This window comes from Somniosus microcephalus, chromosome 4 (genome assembly GCF_052327205.1).
Source record: "Somniosus microcephalus isolate GS21.2 chromosome 4, FLI_Smic_1.0, whole genome shotgun sequence".
Lineage (NCBI taxonomy): Eukaryota > Metazoa > Chordata > Chondrichthyes > Squaliformes > Somniosidae > Somniosus > Somniosus microcephalus.
Genome location: NC_140990.1, coordinates 248,375,932 through 248,401,553, shown reverse-complemented (window position 1 = coordinate 248,401,553; position 25,622 = coordinate 248,375,932). Strand labels below are relative to the sequence as shown.

Genomic DNA, 25,622 nt, shown 5'->3' with positions numbered 1-25,622 from the left:
TTCAGTTACTGTTTTGCCTACCAATTTTTGATTCCAATCCACCTGGGCCAGATTCCATTTCAACTCACTGAAGTTAGCCCTCCAGTTAAGTATTTTTACGCTTGATTGTACCTTGTCCTTTTTCCATAACTATTCTAAACCTGATATTATAATCACTGTTCTCCAAATGCTCTCCCACTGAAACATGCTCCACTTGCCCCACATTATTCCCCAGAACTAGATCCAGTACTGCTTCCTTCCTCGTTGGGCTGGAAACACACTGATCAAGAAAGTTCTCTTGTAAACATTTCAGGAATTCCTCCCCCTCTTTGCCCTGTACACTGTTACTATCCCAGTCTGTATTAGGATAATTGAAGTTCCCCATTATCATTACTCTAGTTCTTTCATCTTTCTGTAATTTGCCTTCCACTTTCCTCCTCTATCTCCTTCCCACATATATTTTAATATGGAAATCGAGGTCCTATGATGTTAATAGGATCCCAGTTGCCATTTTAGATAGGAACTGGTCAGAGCCTGTGCAGTGCAGGCTCCGATCAGTTCCATGGGCGATAGAAGAGGCCCTCTAAAGGTAAGTCTTGAAATATTTTTGTGGGCTGCAGAGGAGCAGGAGTGCAGGGGCACACAAAAATAATCTGGGCCCACAAAAATAATCAGGGGCACTGTTTCACTTTTAACAACCAAAGAGTTTTCCTGCAAATAAGTGTGAATTTTTTTTAAAATTCGTTCATGGGATGTGGGCGTCGCTGGCAAGGCCAGCATTTATTGCCCATCCCTAGTTGCCCTTGAGACGGTGGTGGTGAGCCGCCGCCTTGAACCGCTGCAGTCCGTGTGGTGAAGGTACTACCACAGTGCTGTTAGGGAGGGAGTTCCAGGATTTTGACCCAGTGACGATGAAGGATCGGCGATATACTTCCAAGTCAGGGTGGTGTGTGACTTAGAGGGGAACTTGGAGGTGGTGGTGTTCCCATGCGCCTGCTACCCTTGTCCTTCTAGGTGGTAGAGGTCGCAGGTTTGGGAGGTGCTGCCGAAGAAGCCTTGGCGCGTTACTGCAGTGCATCTCAGATTACTGAGTCTGCCACAAAAGACTGACATCGTACAAATCTTTCATTACATGGTGTATTATCTCAGAACCAACTTGACACCAGAGACCTTTGCTTCTCTGCCTTTTCCCTACAGGGAGAAAAGCACCATGGGACATTTTACATTGCGCCTTTAACATAGTAAATATATTAATGGGTAAAACGACACAAGATCAGTGGGAGGTGTTCAAAAAAGAACTTAACCTGATACAGAACCAGTTTATACTCCTAAGGGGCAAGAGCTCTACTTGCCAGATGACTAAAGATGTAAGGGACAACATTAAACTAAAAGAAAAAGCATACACGAATGCAAAAAAAAAAGCACAGATCCTGGCGAATGGGAGAGATACAAAGAACAAATCAGACAGAGCTACAAAATGGAAATGAAAAGAAACTGGCAAGGGATATCAAAATCAGCACAAAAACCTTTTACAATTATATTAGGAAAAAAGGTGGTTAAGATCAATGTGGGCCCCTTAAAAACTGATAATGGTGATATAAATGAAAATAAGGAAATGGCAGACATGTTAAATAATTACGTTGCGCCAGTATTTACAGTAGCGGAAGAGGATAGCATGCCAGATACTCCAAAGAAACTAATATTGAATCAGATGGGGACTCGACCGTAATTAACGTAAGCAAATTAACAGTAATGAAGAAAATAATGGCACTAAAGAGTGACAAATCCCCAGGACCAAATGGTTTACATACCAGGGTTTTAAAGGAAGTAGGTGAGAACATTGCAGATGCCCTAACTATGACCTTCCAAAGTTCTCTCGATTCAGGAACCGTTCCTTTAGATTGGAAATTTGCACATGTCGCTCCAATATTTAAGAAAGGTGAGAGAGGGAAACCAGTGAATTACAGACCAGTTAGCCTAACATCTGTTGAGAAATTACTAGAGTCTATAATTAAGGATAGAGTGACTGAACACCTTGGAAAATTTTCAACTGATCAGAGAGAGCCAACATGGATTAGTAACGGGTAGGTCATGCCTGACGAACCTGATTGAATTTTTTGAAGAGATGACGAAAGTAGCGGACAGGGGAATGACTATGGATGTTATTTATATGGACTTCCAGAAGGCATTCGATAAAGTCCCTCGTAAGAGACTGTTGGTTAAAGTTGAAGTCCATGGAATTGATGGCAAATTATTGACCTGGTTAGGAAATTGGCTGAGCGGCAGGAGACAGAAAGTAGGGATAATGGGCAGGTTCTATAATTGGCAGAATGTGACTAGTGCTGTCGCACAGGGTTCTGTGTTGGGGCCTCAACTATTCACTGTATTTATTAACAACTTGGATGATGGGATAGAGAGCCACATATCCATGTTGCCGATGACACAAAGATAGGCAGTGTAGATGGAAGCATAAAATTACAAAGATATATTAATAAATTAAGTGAATGGACAAAACTGTGGCAAATGGATTTCAATATAGGCAAGTGTGAAGTCATCCATTTTGGACCAAAAAGGATAGATCAGTGTACTTTCTAAATGAAGAAAAGCTAGAAGCAGTGGAGGTCCATAGAGACTTGGGGGTCCATGTACATAGATCATAAAAATGTCATCGACAGGTACAAAAATAATCAAAAAGGCTAATGGAATGCTGGCCTTTCTATCTAGAATCACAGAAACCCCACAGTGCAGATAGAGGCCATTTCGGCCCATCGAGCCTGCACCGACACATATCCCACCCGATCCCCGTAACCCCAACACATATCCCACCCTATCCCTGTAACCCCATGTATTTAATCCCCCTAACACTAAGGGTCAATTTATCATAGCCAATCAACCTAACCCGCACATCTTTGGACTGTGGGAGGAAACCGGAGCACCCGGAGGAAACCCACGCAAACACGGGGAGAATGTGCAAACTCCACACAGACAGTCACCCAAGGCCGGATTCGAACCCGGGTCCCTGGCGCTGTGAGGCAACAGTGCTAACCACTATGCCCAGAAGTTAGAAGTCATGCTACAGCTATACAAAGCCTTGGTTAGACCACACCTGGAGTACTGTTCTGTTTGGGCCTCGCACCTTAGGAAGGATATATTGGCCTTTGAGGCAGTGCAGCGTAGATTTACTAGAATGATTCCTGGACTCCAAGGGTTAAAGCCCGAGGTGAAATTGCACAAACTGGAGTTGTATTCCCTGGAATTTAGAAGATTAAGGGGTGATTTGATGGAAGTTTTCAAGATATTAAGGTGAACTGATAGGGTAGATAGAAACTATTTCCGTTGGTCAGGGAATCTAGGGGCGCGATCTTGCCAGACCTATGGAGGCGGGACTGCCGGGAAAATGGCAGAATTTGGGAGTGGGTGCCCAACCCGCCTCTGTGGCATCTTGCTAGGAGGCGGCAAGGGATTACAGCCACTTAACTGCCTGTTAACAGGCAGATAAGAGGATTATCCCCATTTTGCCCACACAAGTGCGGGCTTCCTGAAGGCGCTGAAACCAGTCAGGGTCACCAAGGCGAGTAGTGGGTCTACGGGAGTCGGAGGGGTGCAAAAGTGCGCTGTGAAGGTAAGTGATGGGTGTAAGTGTGGAGAGGTGAGTATCTGAGGTAAGTGCAAAGTGTTAGAAAAAGTGTACTTACCTTTGTTTCTTCCTGCAGGCTTTGGTCGGCGTGTATGCGGCGAGTCTCGCATCTCCGCGGTAGAGATGACAGATGGCCATCGCATTCTCCAATGCAACAACCATCTAATTTCTACAAAAGAGGTTTGATGAGGTCTTGAATTCAAGAACTCCTCAAACTACAGAGAATATCAGTGTTTGACAGCTTCACAGAGCTGTCAAACGATGACAATTCATCTGTCAAATTTTTGATAGATGAAACATCATACGTTGACGTTCTCTGTAACTGGCTTTCCCTTAATTGGCCTGTTAAGGCTGCTGGGCGGACTTAACAAGGTCAATCAGGGGAAAATAGCGTGGGTTGGCCAGAAGTTGATGGAGGCGGGACTGAAACCCAACAAGTGGGAGTCCCGCCTCCAAAAGCTCCCCATTGGCAAAATCCAGCCCTTGGATTAGGGGACGTAGTCTAAAAATTAGAGCCAGACCTTTCAGGAGTGAAGTTAGGAAACACTTCTACACAAACAGGGTGGTAGAAGTTTGGAGCTCTCTTCTGCAAATGGCAGTTTGATGCTGGATCAGTTAATTTTAAATGTGAGATTGATAGATTTCTGTTAACCAAAGGTATTAAGGGATATGGGGAAAAGGCGGGTATATGGAGTTAGGTTACAGATCATCCATGATCTCATTGAATGGCAGAACAGGCTCGAGGGGCTAAATGGCCTACTCGTGTTCCTATATAAATGCAAATTGTTGCTGTTGAAATTGCAGAGTAGCATGGGAGGTGGGGAGGGAGGTTAAGAGACAGACAGTTTTTTATTCTTTCTACCATGGAAAGGGGTGGGGGAGAGATAAGAGTAAAATAAGGCGAATAAAATAAATTAAAGTAAAATGTTCAAAAATCATAGAACATTTTTATCAAAAAATGTCATTGAAACTCATAGTGGGAGAAAACTAACTGATGATGACATTATGTAGTTACTCAATTATTTGAAAACTGCACAAGAGGTCCAAAAGCTTTTAGTTCAATCACATACATGACAGTGAGTTCTACTTGTTTCTTCACTTGTATGAACGGTTGTGATAGGAGCCCATTACTCACTACCATAGATAACATGTTCCTAATAACCACCAGATGTCACTGCTGTTGCATCATCTTTCTCAATGCCTCCAGATTTGGGATGAAAACACACATTTGATTAAACAAACCCTAAAAGACGATTTTTTTTTTGAGGATTGTTTATAATAAGTCATCCTTTAGTTCTGTTAGGCAATACAATTTATTTTTATGGTTAATTTAATTTTTAATAAAAATACATCTGTGCAGTTAGTGTTTACAGAACATTCTGGTCTGTCCTTTCTCAGGTCTGTTTTCAAGCCATTTATCTTTGTACAAAACATGAGTCAGTTTCTACAAACAAGTTCACCTTCATTTGGTCCTGCTGATCCAGTAAAGAGGACTCCACGGTTCCAGAGCAAACCTGACAGAAAGCATGCACTCTACAAAAAGCATGAAGTCGCAGCTGCATTCATGGAAACAAATCGGGTACTTACTAATTTGCAGTAAAATATAAAAATATGCTAACTATCGTCTGTAAATATATAGTAAAAATATATAGATAGATTGAGCAATGCCCTTCAGCTCGTCCCATCTTTGTAAGTCTCAGTAGTTCCTGATGTCCCTGTTTAGTTTTAAAATGGTTTGTGCTGAATTCAACATCAACCATTTGATATTGCAATCTTACTTAAGTAATATTTTAAAGTGAAATATTTTAAAGTGTGCTAAAGTGGCAGTGATTTTCATAAAGCCAGCTTCTTAAATCCATTCATGTTGCATACTTATTACATTCTGAAAAGGAAGGATTTGAATAAGGGAATGTTAAAGAAGAAACGTGATCACTCTGTAGTGCAGCATTAAGAGTCATTGCTTGTAATTTATTTCAATCCCCAGGCAAAAGGTTCTACGATGCTCCAAGACATAAGAGCACTGGAGAAGAAACAAATTGAAACAGCAGAGTATGTCCTACAGAACGGAATACCGGATACCACAAAAGTTGTTCACCTTTTCTCAGATTGTGTAGATGAGGAAATATCAATTTACAGTAAAATGAATTAGCCAATAGTACTGCATATTTTTGTAGTAATATTTGTGGTTTTAATGTGCTTGTTACCTTGAAGCCACAAAAAAATGTGATAACGTGTAAGCACCTAGTATGTAAAGTTTCAAATTGCCAAAGAATAACTTACACAGCATTGACACAATGGATAAAAATAATTATAACATTTGTAAATTTGAAATGTTTATATTAAAGGCATTCTATTTTATTGGCTCAAATACTATTGTCCTGTAAAGCTTAAAATAAAGTTAAGTGTAACATTAATCTGAAAATGGGTAAAGTGATGCAGTGTGTGCTATTGATCTGCACCATCAAACATGCAGTTTTCTGTAAATTGATTTTTCAGTCGTGGATCAGTTTTTAGAGCATGTGCTAGTTATATCCTGGGTGCTTTGCCAGACAGAGAGAAGAAAAATTGGTATCATGTTTAGCCCAGGCCACTTTCACACATCTGTTACTGGCTGGTTCCATACTAGTATAGATAGAGGCCCTCTCAGCCAAAAAATATTGTATAGTGTGGGGAGCCTAAACAGTGTCACAACTACAACAATATTAATTATAAATTGATGAATGCTGATGTTTAAAGATTTATCTCGAAGACAGATCTCCGTCTGAGATCTGTGGATGTGGAAACAATTATGCTATCTTCAGATGATAAAATTTCTTATGTTGAAACTAGTGAACTGCTTCAACTTCTTTACTCTTCTGCTAGAAAAATATCAATAAAATATTTCAAAATTCAGAAAATTGTAGCAACGAGTGAATTTTATGATGTGACCATATCCCCAGTTATGTCATTGCACAATCTTCAGTTTACAAACCTAGCGGTGTCACAAAATATTAGATGACAGCAGCCCTTTAAAGAGAGCAAGATCATGATTTATTTTTAAGCTTCCAAGAGTTAACCTACCAACACACATTTTACTGGAGTTTTATACACTTTGTTTGCAGGAGCATACAGATGGTCTATTGTTGGAATATTGCAGGTAATGCAGAATTAGCAGTTCTAATCATAGTATCTTGCTGCACAAAGAAAAGCCATTTGGCCTGTCGTGCCTGTGCCAGCTCTTTGAAAGAGCTGTCCAATTTAGTCTCACATCCCAGCTTTTTTCCCATAACCCTGCCAATTAGTCCCTTTCAGGTACATGTCCAATTGTCTTTTGAAAGTTCCTGTGGAATTTGTTTCCACCACCATTTCAGTTAGTGCGTTCCAGATCTTAACAACCCTCTGTGTGGGGGGGGGGAAAAATTCTCATTTTCCCTCTAGGTCTTCTGCCAATTATTTTAAGTCTAGGACCTCTGGTTATTGACGCACGTGCCAGAGGAATCAGTTTCTCCCATCTTGATCAAAATCTCTCATTTTGAGTACCTCTATTAGGTCTTCCCCTAACCTTCTCTGCTCTAAGGAGAACAATCTCAGCTTCTCCAATCTCTCCACATAACTGAAGTCCCTCATCCCTGGTATTGTCCTGGAAGACCTCCTCTGTAGCCTTTTTTTTGTTTTCAGTGCCCCCATTTACAAAACCATATGCTTTCTTAACCGCCTTATCAACTTCCCCTGCCATCTTTAAAGAATTGTGAATATGAACACCCCCCCCCCCCCCGATTTTTTTTTCCTTCAGGTACTTGTCCAACTCCCTTTTGAAAGCCGTGATTGAGTCTACCTCCACCACCCTTTCAGGGAGTGCGTTCCAGATCCTAACCACTCGCTGAGTTAAAAAAGTTTTTTCTTATGTCGCCTTTGTTTTTTTTGCCAATCACCTTAAATCTGTGTCCTCTGGTTCTCGACCCTTCTGCCAAATGGAACAGTTTCCCTCTACTCTGTCCAGACCACTCACGATTTTGAACACCTCTATCAAATCTCCTCTCAATCTTCTCTGCTCCCAGCTTCTCCAGTCTATCCATATAACTGAAGTCCCTCATCCCTGGAATCATTCTTGCAAATCTTTTCTGCACCCTCTAAGGCCTTCACATCCTTCCTAAAGTGCGGTGCCCAGAATTGGACACAATATTCCAGTTGAAGCCGAACCAGTGTTTTATACAAGTTCATCATAATTTTCACATTTTTGTACTCTATACATCTATTCATAAAGCCCAGCATAGAGTCATAGAATTATACAGCACAGAAAGAGGCCCTTCGGCCCATTGTGTCAGCGCCGGCCATCAAGCCCTGTCTATTCTAATCCCATTTTCCAGCAATTGGTCCATAGCCTTGTATGCTATGGCGTTTCAAGTGTTCATCTAAATGCTTCTTGAATGTTGTGAGGGTTCCTGCCTCTACCACCCTTTCAGGCAGTGAGTTCCAGATTCCAACCAACCTCTGGGTGAAAATTTCTTTCCTCAAATCCCCTCTAAACCTCCTGCCCCTTACCTTGAAACTATGCCCCCTGGTTACTGACCCCCTCCACTAAGGGGAAAAGTTCCTTTCTATCTACCCTATCTATGCCCCTCATAATTTTGTACACCTCAATCGGATCCTGTAAGCACTTTTAACTGCTTTTTCAACCTGCCCTGCCACCTTCAATGATTTGTGCACATATACCCTGTAGGGGGTTTTGGTTTGGGGTTTGTGTCTGGCCAGTCAGGCGTATCTGAGCTGCTCCAGCCCCGTGCGGTTCGAATCGCTTCCCCTCTGGTTCTGACCACCGGACTTATTTACAAGTAGCGATATAGACAAACGAGACCAGTGGTTTGGTGCAAAGAAAACCAATGTTTATTAAAAATAGGGAAAAATAAACACTATACAGAGAAAATCACTATGTATGTAACACAATTACAATTAGCAGGGGAGGAGAAACGGACACACCGAGGGAAAATGACTAAAATGACAATTTTAGCAATCCCCTTAACTCCCACCCTTTACACCTATCTAAGTTGTCTTGCGATGGGCCAGAAAGTTTATGCTCACCGGTCTCGGATGTTAGAACGCCTGCTCTGTGCCCCGTTGCCTGCCGATGTCTTTAGGGTTTTCACCACCCAGAGCAGAGATACCCCAGTGATTTAAAATGTAACTGTGGGTATCCTGCTTCCCTTGGATGGGCTCTTCGTCGTTAATCTTCTTGATGGTAAGGCAGGGCACCGGAGTCCAGGCGAGAGAGAGCTATGGCTTCCCGAGGGACTACTTATACCCCTTTCTGGGAGCCCTTATCACTCGCCAGATCAGCCTGTTTCTTTGTCTGACCTGGACGTGTTGAAGATGATACAAAGGAAATTGTCCTGGGCCCATCGACCTGGATGGCCGGTTAATCGGTTTTTAAACGTCCCATAAGTGTTTTCCTTTGTGTAACTGGTCTTGTGATGGGGCCATTCCAGTTTTAATGCCCCGTTGATCGTTTCCAAACAGTGCTGAAGTCAGCTACCGAAGGTCTGAATGCAGCTATTACCCGTTGATTATCTGTGCAAACGGCCTTGATGGGTTTTAATCAGAGGTCCGAATGCCACGGTTTGCTTCTCACACATAAATGCAGAAGGCTTGTCTGCCTTCTAATTTCTGGAACATTCCTTCTTTGTCAGTCCAAACCTGAACTTTGCAGGCCTTGGCCATGAGGTTGACCGTAGCCATCTTGGGCCCTGGAGCCCTGGCTTTTAAACTCAGTCCAGCCAGGGTTTCTCCAATAAGCCAGAAGTAAATCTTCAGGGGAGACATAAAATTTGCAAATCCTGTCAGTCCCCCCTACTGAAACTTGCTTGAAGTATTCAATCAAGGTGAGCAAATTTCTGACCCCCCAACAACCTTCCCCTATATTTATCTATCCATGATCCCTCGACACATACATTCCCCTTACTTAGAGAAAACCGCAGTGCACGACAGGCATCTATCAATAGAAACAAATTACTATCTGTTACAACAGTCCAAGCACGGAGGGGTCCAACACCCCTGCACTACTTGGGACATCATAGAACTTCATTTCAACACACAAAAATTAAACATAAGGCCAAAAAACATGTTTATTAAAAATAACAAAGGAAGGAACGAGCTTTATTAAAAAAATAACAAACGGATCTGCCATGATTCGGCAGTGATATTACACAAAGCTCACACGGGTGTTTCTTCTTCCACCCGCACATACTGGTCCTTCCATAACCCTTTTACTTTAAATTCTACCCCAGAACCCTTTCTCCTACACTGGACACAGACCAGGTAGAGGACGATCCCTAGCTGACAGACTACTAAGATGTGGGACGCCATTCGAATCCAGGAGGGGATCTCCATACTCTCAAAGATGTCCCACCAGGGCGGGGTCGTAATATCTAAAATGTTGGTCCCTATCTGTACAGTCTTCTGTTCCAAAGTGTAGAAGTGCTTTTGCGATATTAGAACGGCTTTTAATAATTTGGTATAGTGCTCTGGGAGAGGGGGAATTGGGTAACCGAAGTGGGCGACATATTTCTGGAGGTGAGTGAAATTCTCCTCCACAGTGAGGTGAACAGTGGATGGTTCAGGAATGGGGACAATTCGTATCTGTGCCACTTGAACTTCTGCCTCGGGTTTGAAGCAGAAGCTGTTGTCACTCACCGCGCACCAGCTGTGCTGTCCGTGCTGGTAGTGAGACGCTCCTGTGGTGATGCAATATATCCCACCCGCTATATATGCTACCTGTGGGGGAACATGGCCTTGTGCCATGGCTTCCATGGTACAATTTATAGGTTTCACGTCAGCAGCTCTGAACCCGCATTGTGGTTTCGAATAGGCATTCAAGTGCTGGGGACACAGGATGATGTGTGCTCCCCGGCTAAGGCACCCCGAGAGGTCAGTACCCATCATAGCGTGCTCCCACTTTATGACTTAAGGTGGGACCGCTACAAAACGAATGTGTGCGCCCCCTTGAATGATTCCAATGTTCTCCACCCTGTATACCGGTGCGGGTCGGGCCGTCCCGCCCATGACCAGCATTCTTATAACTATCCCCATGACGGTATGGTTGGACCGCCCACAGTCCACTGGGACTGGGTAGGCCTCAGAAGCTAACCGGAGCTGGCACGGGCTTAATGCGTTCTCAAAAGGGTGAAGGGCTGTGAGGTGTTCGTTACTGAACCAAGAGGGGACTAAACCTTGCTTTAAATCCTCCAGATTGCTGCGGCCCTCGCCCAGCAACCATGCTCCATACAGCACGCACACCTCGTTTTGCGCAGCCTGGTCAGAAGCGTTTCTGTCCTCCCTGATGAGAGCATTTACCGTCTTTGCATGTTTTTCCAGCTCCGCGATGATCTTCTTCAAGTGGAGAGTTATGGCCTGGTCTTCATGCAACTGAGAACCTACCACCTTATTCTCCTCAGTTAAAATACCCTTTAATTGTGTTTTTAGACCATTGATCTGGGTCTGCAACTCGATGTCATCTAAACTGTTGATGACCGATGACCCAGTGTTAAAACCAGTTAAAACGTCATTAAAAACACCTCTCCTTTGCCTCCCAACCCCGTCCCAAACCTCGTGGTGAGTATACAATGCGGTCTTATTGACCTCCGAAAAGTCAAATTCATGGAATTTTCGAAACAGGGCTTGATACAATTTGGCAGTCTCTGCAGGGCACCACGCGGGTAAGTGTACCTCAGTGAGGTTTAAAATCACCGAGGCCACCGCGTAATGCACCCCTTGGTACAGCACCTGGTCTGTGGGTACTAGCACCAAGCCGTTCCCTGGTCCCTTGGTGGTGGCGGGGCATCCCTCTGTTACTGTCCGTGACGTCGGGGTCGTGGGCAGGGGCCGTCGGGGGCGGGTCACTAGTTCAGTGGCATTAACCGAGATTGGGGAGTATGGGATCGCGCATGCGTCCAGGCGGGACTCCCAGTCCATCCCCCTCCCGTTATTTTGCCACTGGCTGCGGAAAATGATGGAAACGCCTGTGGGGCAGACTTTCTCTGATCCCCACATACAGACGTAGATCCCCTGATCCGGTTCCCACCATTTATCCCAGCACACACTTAACCCTCCCTGGGTCCCTGTAATGGTCCTGTGAGTGTCATTCCCTAACCTTTCCCACTCTACCCTGGGGTTCCCCATGTCTCTGCTTATCTTTCTGAGCCACCACCACCTATCCAGGGGAACGTTCCCTTTACAGGTCAAACATATTCTTTTGCCCACGGTGACGCTAATCCTTGCGGTGACGATTCGTATCCTCAGGCACTGGAGGGAGGCCTCCCCATATGTGAAGCCGGTCTCGCTAGAATACTGGGTTGAATTGGATCCCAGCCATCCCGGCCAGCTCCCCTCATGGACATACGAGGTGATTTCATCCGCCTCCCAGAGACCACTTCCATCGTGTGCTAGGGGCGCTCTCTTCCCCGAGCATCCAAAGATATGATGGGCCTCGACATCGCCCCTTCTCGCGAGGCTCAGCCCGAACAGGGCGAGCAGGATTATTCCTCTGTACATTTCAAAAATTCTGAAAAAGACATAAAAGCATCTAGCCAGGTTCCCTGGAGGCTCCCTGGCTCGGGGGAAGTGTGATCGGGTCCCGCGACCTCAGCTCACGTAGACAGCACTCTGGAACGGTTCCATACTTAAAACTTATACACTACCGGTTCCTTGCCCAGAATTAAATTAAAAACACCCTAACTTAATCCTCTATACACATTACTTAAAATTATACTACCTAAACTATATACATCCGCCACTCGTCTCTGGGCGGCCAGCCTAATCCCTGTTTGGGCTGCTGCAGGCTGCTCCCTGCGGCGTGGCTGCACTGATCTCCACTTCTGGTCCCTCGCAGCTTATGGCTGCTGGCTGGGGACCTCTGTCTTTCGGCTTCTCCCTGACACGGGAGACCGTCCTTTTTAACTGAAGAGCCGGTGACCATACTTTTCTGGGCTGGGGTGGCCGAGGTGACTTCCTAGGGAGTACTACCGGTGGGGCTACCCTGGCGAGCGGACCCTTGGCTCGGGTGACAGTCCTCGCTGGCTGGGGGCCTTCTCCCTCGGGTCCCTCCCTTCCCAAACCTGAACTGGGGACGGGCAATCCCTCACCACCGGCTGCCGGTGACTGAGGGTCTTCCCCTCCAGGCTCAACACCTGGTTCGGGCTCGGGGCCATCTAATTCGGGCTCCTTCTCCTCGAAGTCCCATAAGAGAGGGGGAGTGGTCTGGACAAAGTGCTGGGGAACTTTTCCATTGAAGCACGCGACTGCGCCTGTGTGTGCAGCCTGCGTGCGCGTACCCGCTGCCGGCTGAGGATTTCTAATCTCGGGTTGAATCCCAGCTGCCTGTTTCCCTGCCTCCGGCTTAAACAACTTACACTGGTCATGAACTGTTGGATCCGTGGTTCAGTGGATATGTTGTTATCAAATAATCACACGGATGCTGTACATTAACAATAAACAGGTCTTTACTGGAGGAGCGTAGTCTCAAGACTGGGGGTACAGAGGCATGCGCAAAGCTTATATACAGGTGTGGTCACTGCCGGTACTACAGTATACAAGAGCTGTAAAAGTAGTTCTGACTTAAAGGCACATACACTACAATTCCTCCCCTTTTAGATTAGTAGTACCACTAATATTCAAATAACAATTAACATTTCAACATGTACATTAAACAACAAAAGTCCATTTATAGATTCAGTCTTTGGGGCGGCTTCCTGACCCTTTCGGGATAGCGCCTTTCCGGAGGTTCTTGTTCTTGGTGCAGAGGCGATTCTGACCCCTTTTCATCGGGTAGTTCATCGGGTTCCACTGCTACTGGGTCTGAGGTAGATGCTACCGGTATGTCGGGTTCATCCCCAGGTACTCGAGACATGGGGTTGACGCGTTCCTGTGACGCTAAGATCTGATCGACGTGGCGTCTCACAATGTTCTCCCCGACATCCACTGTGTACATTAATGGCCCCTGCCTTGTACATATCGTTCCGGGTTGCCATTTCTCTGTTCAATAGTCACGGGCCAAGACTGGTTGCCCTACATTGAAGCTCCTTGTCGGCTTCTCATTGATGTGCTGGAATTGTTTGTCCTCAACATTTCTTCGCACATTTGGTCTGAGCAAGTCCAGACGAGATCTCAACCTTCGGTTAAAGAACATCATGGCCGGGGTCTGGTTGGTAACTGCATGTGTCGTGTTTCGGTAGGCTAATAAGAAATTGTCCATCTTATGCTGTAGTGGAATTTCATCGCCGCACATGGCCTTTATCGCCTTCTTAAAGGTTTGTACGAACCTCTCAGCCAATCCATTGGTGGCTGGACGATACGGGGCGGATGTGTAATGCCTTACCCCATTCCTTCTCATAAATTTTTGGAATTCGTTGGACACAAACTGTGGTCCATTATCAGAGCAAATCTGCTCTGGCAAACCGTTTCTGGCAAATAGGGTCCGTAGGACTGCAATCGTTTTCTCTGTAGTGGTTGAAGACATCTTTATCACCTCAGGCCACTTTGAATGAGCATCCACTGCTATTAAGAACATTGAGTCCATGAATGGACCAGCGAAATCAATATGCACCCATTGCCATGGAGAGGAGGGCCACTCCCATGGGTGTAGAGGGGCATGTGGTGGTGCATTTTGGACCTTCTGGCATCCTAAGCAGCTCTTAGTTAGGTCTTCGATTTGTTGATCGATTCCCGGCCACCACACATAAGCCCTAGCAAGGCTTTTCATTTTCACTCCCCCCAGATGACCTTCAAGTAGCTGATTTAGCATTCTCTCCCTTAACTTGGGTGGAATCACCACTCTGGATCCACACATCACTGTCCCCTGGCATACTGACAGCTGTTCTCTTTTGGATGAGAATGCTGGCAACAGTGAGTCGCCATGAGTTGGCCATCCCCTCACCGTCAATTCATATACCCGAGACAGCGTCGGATCATTGCGGGTCTCCTTCTCTATATCCGCGTTCGTTACTGGCAATCGTTCAATTATTGACGAATAAAATATCTCAATAGGGTCCACTGCTGGTGCTTCCTCCACAGTAGGCAGTGGCAGGCGCGATAGCCTGTGCTGTTTCGTGCCTTTATATTCTATTTCATATTGGTTCGCCCCTAGAAACAGGGACCATCTTTGTAACCGCTGTGCAGTCATCACTGGAACGCCCTTCTTAGGATTAAAGATGGAGACAAGTGGTTGGTGGTCAGTCAGCAAGGTGAACTTCTGCCCATGCAGATAGTGGTTGAATTTTTTTACTCCCCATACTAGGTTGAGGGCCTCCCTGTCAATCTGGGCGTAGTTGCGCTCGGCTGAGGTTAGTGACTGAGACGCAAAGGCTACTGGCCTCTCCAACCCGTCAGGGAATTTGTGCGACAGCACCGCTCCAATACCATAGGGTGATGCATCACATGCCAAATGAATTGGTAGTGCTGGGTTGAAATGGGCCAACACCTCTTTTGATGTGATCAATTCTTTACACTTCTGGAAAGCTCGTCTACGTTCGTCATCCCACTTCCATGGTACCCCTGTTTGCAGTAGGGTGTTCAGTGGGTATAATACCGTAGACAAATTTGGTAAGAACTTGTGGTAGTAGTTTACCAGCCCGAGGAACGACCTCAGTTGTGACACATTTTCCGGTGCTGGAGCCTTGACTACTGCCTCAATCTTGTCAGGGGACTTATGTAACCCCTCTTCATCGATGACGTGGCCACAATATGAGATCTGTTTCTGGAAAAACTCGCACTTGTGGCGATTAGCTCGTAGCCCATACTCCTTTAATCTGGTGAGCACCTTCTCCAAGTTGGCGAGGTGATCACCGTCATTTTCGCCCGTGACCAAGATGTCGTCCAAATAACACTGGGTCCCTGGAATCCCTTGCAGGACCTGATCCATCGCCCTTTGCCAGATAGTCGGAGCCGAGGCTACTCCAAACACCAGCCAGTTGTATTGATAGAGACCTTTATGAGTGTTGATCGTAAGGTATTGTTTCGAAGTTTCTTCTACCTCCATTTGCAAGTACGCCTGGGCTAGATCAATTTTGGTGAAGCGTTTACCTCCAGATAGCGAGGCGAAAATATCCTCAATTCGTGGAAGCGGATATTGTACCGTTGTGTTAAACCACGTTCACTATCGTATCACTGTTAGTAGTTAGCACTGTTCACCACTGTTCGTTATAACTGTATCACTGACCACTATTGTATCACGGTACGAGGTCGCCTCTTGCCACACTGCTATACCTGGGATGACCACTGCCGACTCCGCCTTGGCTCCACCCACCAGGCCAGGTATAAAGGTGAGCGACTGGCTGGTACTCCTCCTGCTTGGATCGGATCACCCACGAGAGTGGGCTCTGTTATTTAGTCAATAAAAACCTTTAGTCACCTTCGTAACTCTTCGCCTTTTATTGGAGGAATTGATAGGTATATCAATTTTATTGACTAAATTTAATGATGTCCGACAACGAGTCACAACCGGCGGAGGAGCCACCAGCGCAGCTCTCAGGAGCACAGCCACACCAGCCAGCTTGGCTGCGAGCCCTCAGACCGCCGTACCTGGACCTGAACCCACGAGCAGCAAACTCAGCCGCAGACTTTAAACACTGGCTGGTCTGCTTCGAATCATACCTGAGAGAATCCAGCGTCCCTCAGGCATCCAAACTAAGTGTCCTGCAGGCACAACTGAGCCCGAGAGTATACACTCTCATCGAGGACATGACTACCTACGAGACCGCCATCAACCTGCTGAAACAGAAGTACCGGACCCCGGTAAACTACATGTACGCTAGGCACCTCCTAAGATCACGGCCGCAACAGCCAGGAGAATCAGTAGCCGAATTCTCACAGGCGTTATATGCACTCGCCAGGAACTGTGACTTTAAATCGGTGTCGGCAGCCGAAAATACTGAAGATAATATCCGCGACGCATTCCTGAAAGGCCTACGGTCCGAGTACTCACGGCAAAGACTGCTGGAAGCTAAAGACCTCAGCATGGAAAAAGCTGAAGCCCTCGCTATCTCCCTGGAAGTGGCCCACCAAGATCAAGAAGCATTCACCAGGTACTGCTCGCGACCCTGGGACTCGGGCCCGACCCCTACCACAGCACCCTTCCCAGCGCCGCCCCCGGGACCTACCTCTGCGTCAGCGTCCCGGACCCGACCGGCCCCGCCACCGACATCGGGCATCCGCGATCGGGCCGCCGGCTGTTTTTTTTGTGGCCAGGAGAAGCACCCGAGGTTGCGCTGCCCAGCCAAGAACTCCATATGCAAAACCTGCCTGAAGAAAGGCCACTTCTCCAAGGCCTGCAGGAGCGGATCCTCAGAGGCCAGCAGTGCCGCATGCGAACTATGGGGGCGGCCATCTTCGTTTAGGGCAACTGAGGCCAGCATCCCCACACATGAGTCATGGGGGTGGCCATCTTTGTTTAGGGCAACTGAGGCCAGCATCCCCACACATGAGTCATGGGGCGGCCATCTTTGATTAAGGCAACCAACCCCAATAATGCCTCATGTGAGCTACGGGGGCAGCCATCTTCTCCGTCATTTTGCCCTACCTCGTGGGAGACGCCATTTTACTCACCACGCCCGACCGCCTCGCCCGCAGATGACAACGACTTGCTCAGCTACACACTAGCTTCCGTCACCCTGGACCAAGCCCGCCCGCACCATCTGTCCAAGTCAATGATGGACATCAAAGTGAACTGCCACGCCACGACCTGCCTGTTCGACAGCGGAAGCACGGAGAGCTTCATCCACCCAGACACGGTGAGCCACTACTCCCTCTCTGTCCTACCAACGCGCAGCCGAATCTCGATGGCATCGAGGTCCCACGCCACGGACATCAGCGGCTACTGTGTCGTGACCCTGTCGGTTAAGGGCACGGAGTATAAAAACTTTAAACTCCTCGTCCTCCCCCATCTCTGCGCTGCCGTCCTACTAGGGCTGGACTTCCAATCCCACCTCCAAAGCGTAACCCTAGCATACGGTGGACCCCTCCCCCCACTCACAGTCAACAACCAGCAAACGTTAAACCGCCCACCGCGTAACACCTGCAGCCTCTCCACCCTCAAGGTCCCGCCACCCTCTCTGTTTGCTAACCTTACCCCTGACTGCAAACCCGTCGCTACCAAGAGCAGGCGGTATAGCGCCGGGGACAGAGCCTTCATTAGCTCTGAGGTGCGGCGCCTCCTGAAAGAGGGCATTATCGAGGGGAGCAGCAGCCCCTGGCGTGCCCAGGTCGTAGTCGTAAAGACCGGCGATAAAAACCGCCTGGTCATCGACTACAGCCAGACCATAAACAGATATACCCAGCTGGACACATACCCCCTCCCCCGCATATCTGACATGGTCAATCAGATTGCACAGTATAAAGTATTCTCGACCATCGACCTGAAGTCGGCCTACCACCAACTCCCTATCCACCCTGAGGACCGCCAGTATACCGCCTTCGAGGCGAATGGGCGCCTATACCACTTCCTTAGGGTCCCCTTCGGTGTCACTAATGGGGTCTCGGTCTTCCAAAGGGAGATGGACCAGATGGTTGACCAGAACGAACTGCAGGCTACATTCCCCTACCTAGATAACGTCACTATCTGCGGCCGCGACCGGCAGGAACATGACGCGAATCTGGAGAAATTCCTCCGTACGGCCCAACGGCTGAACCTCACCTACAATAAGGAGAAATGCGTGTTTAACACCACGCGCCTTGCCATCCTCGGCTGCGTAGTGGAGAACGGAATCATCGGCCCCAACCCAGAAAGAATGCGCCCCCTCATGGAGCTACCCCTCCCCCACTGCCCTAAAGCACTTAGGAGAACCCTGGGGCTTTTCGCCTACTATGCCCAATGGGTACCCAATTACGCGGACAAAGCCAGACCCCTCCTGAAAGCCACTTCCTTCCCCCTCACGGAGGAGGCGTGCGCGGCCTTCTCCCTCATTAAGGGAGACATAGCCAAGGCCACGATGCACGCAGTGGACGAGTCCATCCCCTTCCAGGTGGAGAGCGACGCATCCGACTTCGCCTTAGCCGCCACCCTAAACCAGGAGGGGAGGCCAGTGGCCTTCTTCTCAAGGACCCTACAGGGCCCCGAGATCCGACATTCGTCGGTCGAGAAAGAGGCCCAGGCGATCGTGGAGGCAGTACGGCGCTGGAGGCACTACCTGGCAGGCAAACGATTTACCCTCCTCACCGACCAGCGTTCGGTGGCTTTCATGTTTAATAACAAGCTGAAGGGCAAAATCAAGAATGACAAGATTTTGAGATGGAGAATCGAGCTCTCCACCTACGATTATGAGATCTTGTACCGGCCAGGCAAGCTGAACGAATCCCCTGATGCCCTTTCACGAATGACATGCGCCAGCGCGCATATCGATAGGCTTCAGACCCTCCACGACCAGCTCTGCCACCCCGGAGTCACCAGACTCTACCATTTCATTAAGGCCCGCAACCTGACCTACTCCATCGAGGAGGTCAGGACCATGACCAGGAACTGCCAGACCTGTGCGGAGTGCAAACCGCACTTCTATAGGCCGGACCGAGCAAGCCTGATCAAGGCCACCCGCCCCTTCGAGCGCCTGAGCATCGACTTTAAGGGGCCCCTCCCGTCCTCTGACCGTAATGTGTACTTCCTCAACATCGTTGATGAGTACTCCCGTTTCCCCTTTGCCTTCCCCTGCCCTGACATGACCAGTAGCACGGTCATTAAGTGCCTGAATGCCCTCTTCGCCTTGTTCGGGTTCCCGAACTATATACACAGCGACCGGGGCTCCTCCTTCATGAGCGAGGAACTCCGGCAATACCTCCTAGAGAGAGGTATTGCAGCAAGCAGGACCACCAGCTACAACCCCAGAGGTAACGGTCAGGTGGAAAGAGAGAACGCGACGGTATGGAAGGCCGTCCTCTTAGCCTTAAAGTCTAAGGGCCTCCCAACCTCCCGCTGGCAAGAAGTCCTCCCGACAGCGCTGCACTCCATCCGGTCATTACTTTGCACGGCCACTAACACCACCCCCCATGAACGAATGTTCGTTTTCCCCAGGAAGTCGACTACGGGAACCACTCTACCAACCTGGCTGACCGCCCCGGGGCCGGTCTGGCTGCGGAAACACGTGAGGGCCCATAAAACGGACCCCCTGGTCGAGAGGGTGAACCTCCTGCACGCCAACCCCCAGTACGCCTACGTGGCGTACCCAGACGGGCGGGAGGACACTGTCTCCCTACGAGACCTCGTACCCTCAGCCGATCCGGAAACACCGCCACCACCCCCCCCCAACCTCAGCCGAGGTAGACGGCATGCCGGAACCCCACGAGCCCTCGCCGACCACGCAAACACCAGCATCAACACCGGATAAGGCACCAGCACCGGATAAGGCAACACCACCGCTGCGGCGATCGGAGAGGCTTACGAAGCCTCCGGACAGACTGACCTACCAGAATTGGTAGTACACTTCACCCCGCCGGACTTAATTCTAAACAAGGGGTGAATGTGGTAAACCACGTTCACTATCGTATCACTGTTAGTAGTTAGCACTGTTCACCACTGTTCGTTATAACTGTATCACTGACCACTATTGTATCACGGTACGAGGTCGCCTCTTGCCACACTGCTATACCTGGGATGACCACTGCCGACTCCGCCTTGGCTCCACCCACCAGGCCAGGTATAAAGGTGAGCGACTGGCTGGTATTCCTCCTGCTTGGATCGGATCACCCACGAGAGTGGGCTCTGTTATTTAGTCAATAAAAACCTTTAGTCACCTTCGTAACTCTTCGCCTTTTATTGGAGGAATTGATAGGTATATCAACCGTGTGAAGGACTGGGTTCACTGTCACCTTAAAATCCCCACAGATGCGGACCTTCTTTGGTTCCTCAGGCGTATTACTCAACGACCTCTTCATTACAGGAACGATGGGTGTAGCCCACTCGCTCCAGTCCATTTTGGACAGTACTCCTGAACGTTCCAACCCTTCCAGCTCTGCTTCAACAGCTGGTCTGATCGCATAAGGCACTGGTCTGGCCTTCAGAAACTTTGGGCTTGCATTTTCCTCTATTTTAATCATTGCTGTTATTCCTTTTAGTGTTCCTAGTCCCTCCTGGAACACTTCTTTTGCGTCAGTTAGCATTTTTGACAGTCGTCCAGGTGTGACGTCGTCATCCTTTTTGGCCTCAACCTTCAGTGCCTGTATGGAATGCCAATCTAATTGTATCTTCCGGATCCATTCACGTCCTAGCAGTGGTGGTCCTCCATCTGGCAATACATATATATCCATTTTAGGTATTTCCTGGCCTTTATATGTCACTTTCACCCTTATTTTTCCTTTGGGGTAGACTTTTTGCCCCGTATACGTCTTCAAGACAATCTCTGTAGCTTGCAAGGGTATGTGTGAAAATAGCCGCTTGTAGTCTCTTTGATTTGTGACCGTTAGAGCTGACCCTGTGTCCAATTCCATTTTCACTTGGACTCCGTCTATCTTGAGTGTAACCCAGATAGTCTGGTGATCCTCCATTTCTGTTACCTTATGTAGTTTCAGGCAACCCAGCTCCTTGATTCCGGAGTCTGTGTCACTTTTCTGTTCGTCTGAACCACTGTCCATCACCTGGTGTACCTTTTTGTACTTCTCCTGTGGAGATTTCTTACTGTTGGTTTTCTTCCCAGACCTGCAGACTCTTACTATGTGTCCTGCTTTCCCACACTGTCTGCACACTTGGTCCTTGAACCAACAATCTTTCTGGTCATGTGTTGTTCTGCCGCAGCGATAGCACTTCCCTGTTCCATAGGACATTTCATTGGTGCCATATTCTTGCGGTCTCCGTTGTATCTCTGCAGCGCCCCTTGCGGCTGCTTCGTGTGATACTGCCATACTGAAAACTTTGTCCAGCGTAAGGTCCTTTTCTGATAGAAGCCGTTTCTGGGTTACTTCACTTTGTAGCCCACACACAAACTTGTCCCTTAACGTATCTGCTAGTCCCGCTCCAAACTGGCAGTGTTTCGATAGCTTGCGCAGTTCCATTAGGTACTCAGTATTGCTTTCGTCTTTGCGTTGGTTCCTTTTATGGAACTTAAATCGTTCTGCTATCAGCAGCGGTGTGGGGTTTAAGTGGTCCTGTAGGATTTCTACTATGCTTTAAAAATTCTTGTTTACCGGCTTCTCTGGGGTTATTAGATTTCACAGTAACCCATAAGTTTTTGCACCCATGGAATTTAACAGAACCAATGCTTTATTAGCATCTGGCACTTCATTCGCCCTGCAGTACACCTCAATACTTTCCACATATGTCGCCCAATCTTCGACTTCATTGTCGAATGTAGAGATACTACCACTCTTCGGCATCCTTGGGTGTGAGTTAACTGTCAAAAATGGCGCCTTCCCCTTCTCCGCTGGCACAAAATGGCGTCTCCCGCACTTTCCTTTCTTCCCACGCTCGCCCTTCTTCTCCGCTGCGGCTTCTAAAAATGGCGTCTCCCGCACTCTTTCTTCTTCTCCGTGGCTCAATGGCGTCTCCCGCACTCCCCTTTCTTCACCCTGCGGACCCTGTTCAGCCCGTGAGCCCTGGCTGTGCTCTGCGCGTTCTTCTTTTTATATTTTTTGACGCCGCTCAGTCTAGAACCCAGCTGTTTCTCGACCCTCTCTCTCTCCGGTTTGTTTTTTCTCGACGCCGCTCGGTGTTCAACCCCCGGCTGCGCCCTGCGCTCTTCACCCTCTGTCTTACCCCGTCGATGCTGCTCGGCTTTCTCTCCGCCGTCAGTCGGCTCCAGCCGCCGCTGCTCGGGAAGGGTCTGCGCTGGACCTGTCGTCGGTCTCTTGCTGCTCGTCATGGCTGGGGAACCAAGCCCGGCTCTCCACAGCCTCCCCTGCTAAGTTCAATCTCTGCCTGACTGCTGGGCGGTTGCTCGTGGTCGACGCCAGTGCTCCTGGCCTCGGCTATTTAAAAAAAAAAAATTTATGTTGCAGGTAGATTCGAATCGACACTCGTCGCCACTTTTGGATCCGTGGTTCAGTGGATATGCTGTTATCAAATAATCACATGGATGCTGCACATTAACAATAAACAGGTCTTTACTGGAGGAGGGTAGTCTCAAGACTGGGGGTACAGAGGCATGCGCAAAGCTTATATACAGGTGTGGTCACTGCCGGTACAGGAGCTGTAAAAGTAGTTCTGACTTAAAGGCACATACACTACATGAACCATTTAAAAAACCTTTAGCTGACCCTCTAAACTGTTAACCTAGCGTTCTCCTCCCTTAAAGCCTACTCAACTAACTTAGCCTCTGCAACCTGGCACCGCAGGTATTCCCCCATTTTACAGGAGGTTTCTTCCTGTGCGTGTCTTTCTGGGGGACACAGGTCGACAGGCTGCGCTGGCTCTAGTCATTGCTGTGGATTGTATGGGGCTGATGGGATTACAACACCGGTGGTGGCTGCTATTTTCCCCTGGTTGGTCAGGAAGAAAGATCTTATCGACTCCAAGAGTGGCTCGATCGCAGCGGGAGGGATACCTGGCTCTGCCTTTTGGGCTGGGGCTGATGAATTCTTTCCCTTATTCTCCTTCCAGGGATTCTTACAATCCTTGCGCCAGTGGCCATCCTTCCCGCACCCGTGACAGTTTAACTTAGTCTGGGAGGGACGGTTCCCCTCCTGGTGCCACTCTTTCTTATTCTGGCTCCCAGGTTTAACCTCATGGACTTTTCCCTTGGGTTGGGGCATCTCGATACCCCTCATATTTTTAAATGCTATAGTGAGCTGGTGGATCACCGTTTCCTCGGTGGTCTGGGGGCTACTAGGGTCAAACCAGGCCGCAGCCTGGGCTTGGATTTGGGGCAGGCAGTTTGTCATTAGACAACGGAGCCAGTGGGTCAATTGAACTTGGTTCAGTAATGCCGGCGCTGGCATTCCCGGGCATGCGCTCTGGTAGACTGGCCACAGCCTGTCTGCGAACGCCTGCGGGGACTCCCCTGGGAGCTGTACCATTTTTTCCACCCAGGCGAACGGACTACCGTCATTGAGTCCCATGGCCTCCAATATCTCATTCCTCAAATCCTCCTACCCCTTTTTACATTCATCAGATAGGGTCTGGTGGAGATTACTCCCCAGAGAAAACAGCAGCATCTTAGCTTGCTCTGCGTCATCGCAGTCATTAACGCACGCTGCCTGTTCTATCTCCCTGAAGTGCAGAGAGGGGTCTCCCTTTTCGGTGAGCTTGGGGATGTGGCTATCCATGGCCCTGAGCTGTTGGGTGCCATGTGGCACCATAAACTGATTTTAGATGGCCCCTGGGTCCTCGTCATCAACGGGCGGGCCGTACCTCCGTTGTCGGAAGGGGTACACCGGTCCTGGTCCCGGCCTATCTAGCGGGGCCTGCTGTGCTTCCCCTACCACTTCATCCTCCACCCCCCCCTTGCTGCCAGACCTCCTGAAAACTCGGAGCTATGGGTGGCGGCCATGGGACCTTTGATTCCCTAGCCAACTTTGTCCTGGGTGCTGCCTATGGGACAGTTCGGTTTGGGTTGCTGGTAAAGTCTGACTGGCCCGCCTTCGGGCTGATGAGGCATATCATCCCCTTTGCCCTCAACAAGGCCATGCCCAAGCTTTCTATCTCCTCCCTACAGGGCCCGTGATTTGCCTCCTCGAACCCCCGGTCGCAGGCTAGCTTATATGCTGCCTTTACCTCCCTTACCCAAAAATTAAAAAAGAGCAGGAGGAGAAAGTAAGGTCGCAAATTGTGTCCTGCAGCCTTACCTCGCTGCCCCTCACCTCTATAACCTGGTATTCTAAGTGCTCCATCTTGCGCCTAGCGCTGGCTTTACTTTCAGCGGTCTGATACTCCAGGCGCTCTACCTTTGCCTGATGTTCCCGTTGCACCTCGATGGCCCGGGCCTCCAGACACTCTACTTTTGCCTGGTGTTCCTTGGCCGCCTGCGCACTTTCTTGGCTTAAAGCCTGAAGCACCACTAGCACCTTCTCTTCCGCTGCAACCTTATCCTGCATTTCTAGGGTCAATTTCTTGAGCTTGGCAGCCTGTGCTGCTACAACCCTGTCCAGCACTAGGACCTGTTTCTTATAGCACATTAACCAGACTGCCTTTTCAATTGCCCTCCTATGCTGTTTACTCGCCGTCCACTGGGCGGCGGCGTCTATGGGATGCTCGGCCTTTAACATAGCACCCACCCATTTCTTGGCGACATTGACCTTTCTACACACATAAGTGGACAACCTCTCTTCCATTGCGGTTTCTACCTCTGCACCACTGTCTGTTATATCGCATACTGTCGCCGATGTCCTTGCCACGGTCGCCATTTCTGTAGGGGGTTTTGGTTTGGGGTTTGTGTCTGGCCAGTCAGGCGTATCTGAGCTGCTCCAGCCCCGTGCGGTTCGAATCGCTTTCCCTCTGGTTCTGACCACCGGACTTATTTACAAGTAGCGATAGACAAACGAGACCAGTGGTTTGGTGCAAAGAAAACCAATGTTTATTAAAAATAGGGAAAAATAAAGACTATACAGAGAAAATCACTATGTATGTAACACAATTACACTTAGCAGGGGAGGAGAAACGGACACACCGAGGGAAAATGATTAACATGACAATTTTAGCAATCCCCTTAACTCCCACCCTTTACACCTATCTAAGTTGTCTTGCGATGGGCCAGAAAGTTTATGCTCACCAGTCTCGGATGTTAGAACGCCTGCTCCGTGCCCCATTGCCTGCCGATGTCTTTAGGGTTTTCACCGTCCAGAGCAGAGATACCCCAGTGATTTAAAATGTAACTGCAGGTATCCTGCTTCCCTTGGACGGGCTGTTCGTCGTCAATATTCTTGATGGTAAGGTAGGGCACCGGAGTCCAGGCGAGAGAGAGCTATGGCTTCCCGAGGGACTACTTATACCCCTTTCTGGGAGCCCTTATCACTCGCCAGATCAGCCTGTTTCTTTGTCTGACCTGGGCGTGTTGAAGATGATACAAAGGAAACCGTTCTGGGCCCATCGACCTGGATGGCCGGTTAATCAGTTTTTAAACGTCCCATA

The 25,622-nt window shown here is 48.5% G+C and overlaps 1 protein-coding gene across 2 annotated transcripts in view; it reads left to right on the top strand.

The window, feature by feature from the left end:
- scrn3 (secernin 3) overlaps nt 1-6,513 on the top strand; it is a 37,416-nt gene extending 30,903 nt beyond the window's left edge. For both annotated transcript variants that reach the window (XM_085986157.1, XM_085986158.1), the window contains exons 7-8: nt 5,015-5,195; nt 5,601-6,513. In XM_085986157.1, coding sequence (XP_085842283.1) covers nt 5,015-5,195; nt 5,601-5,765 — 346 coding nt within the window. In that variant the 3' untranslated portion in view covers nt 5,766-6,513. The remainder of the gene's footprint in view (nt 1-5,014; nt 5,196-5,600) is intronic.
- Nucleotides 6,514-25,622: the final 19,109 nt, after the last annotated feature.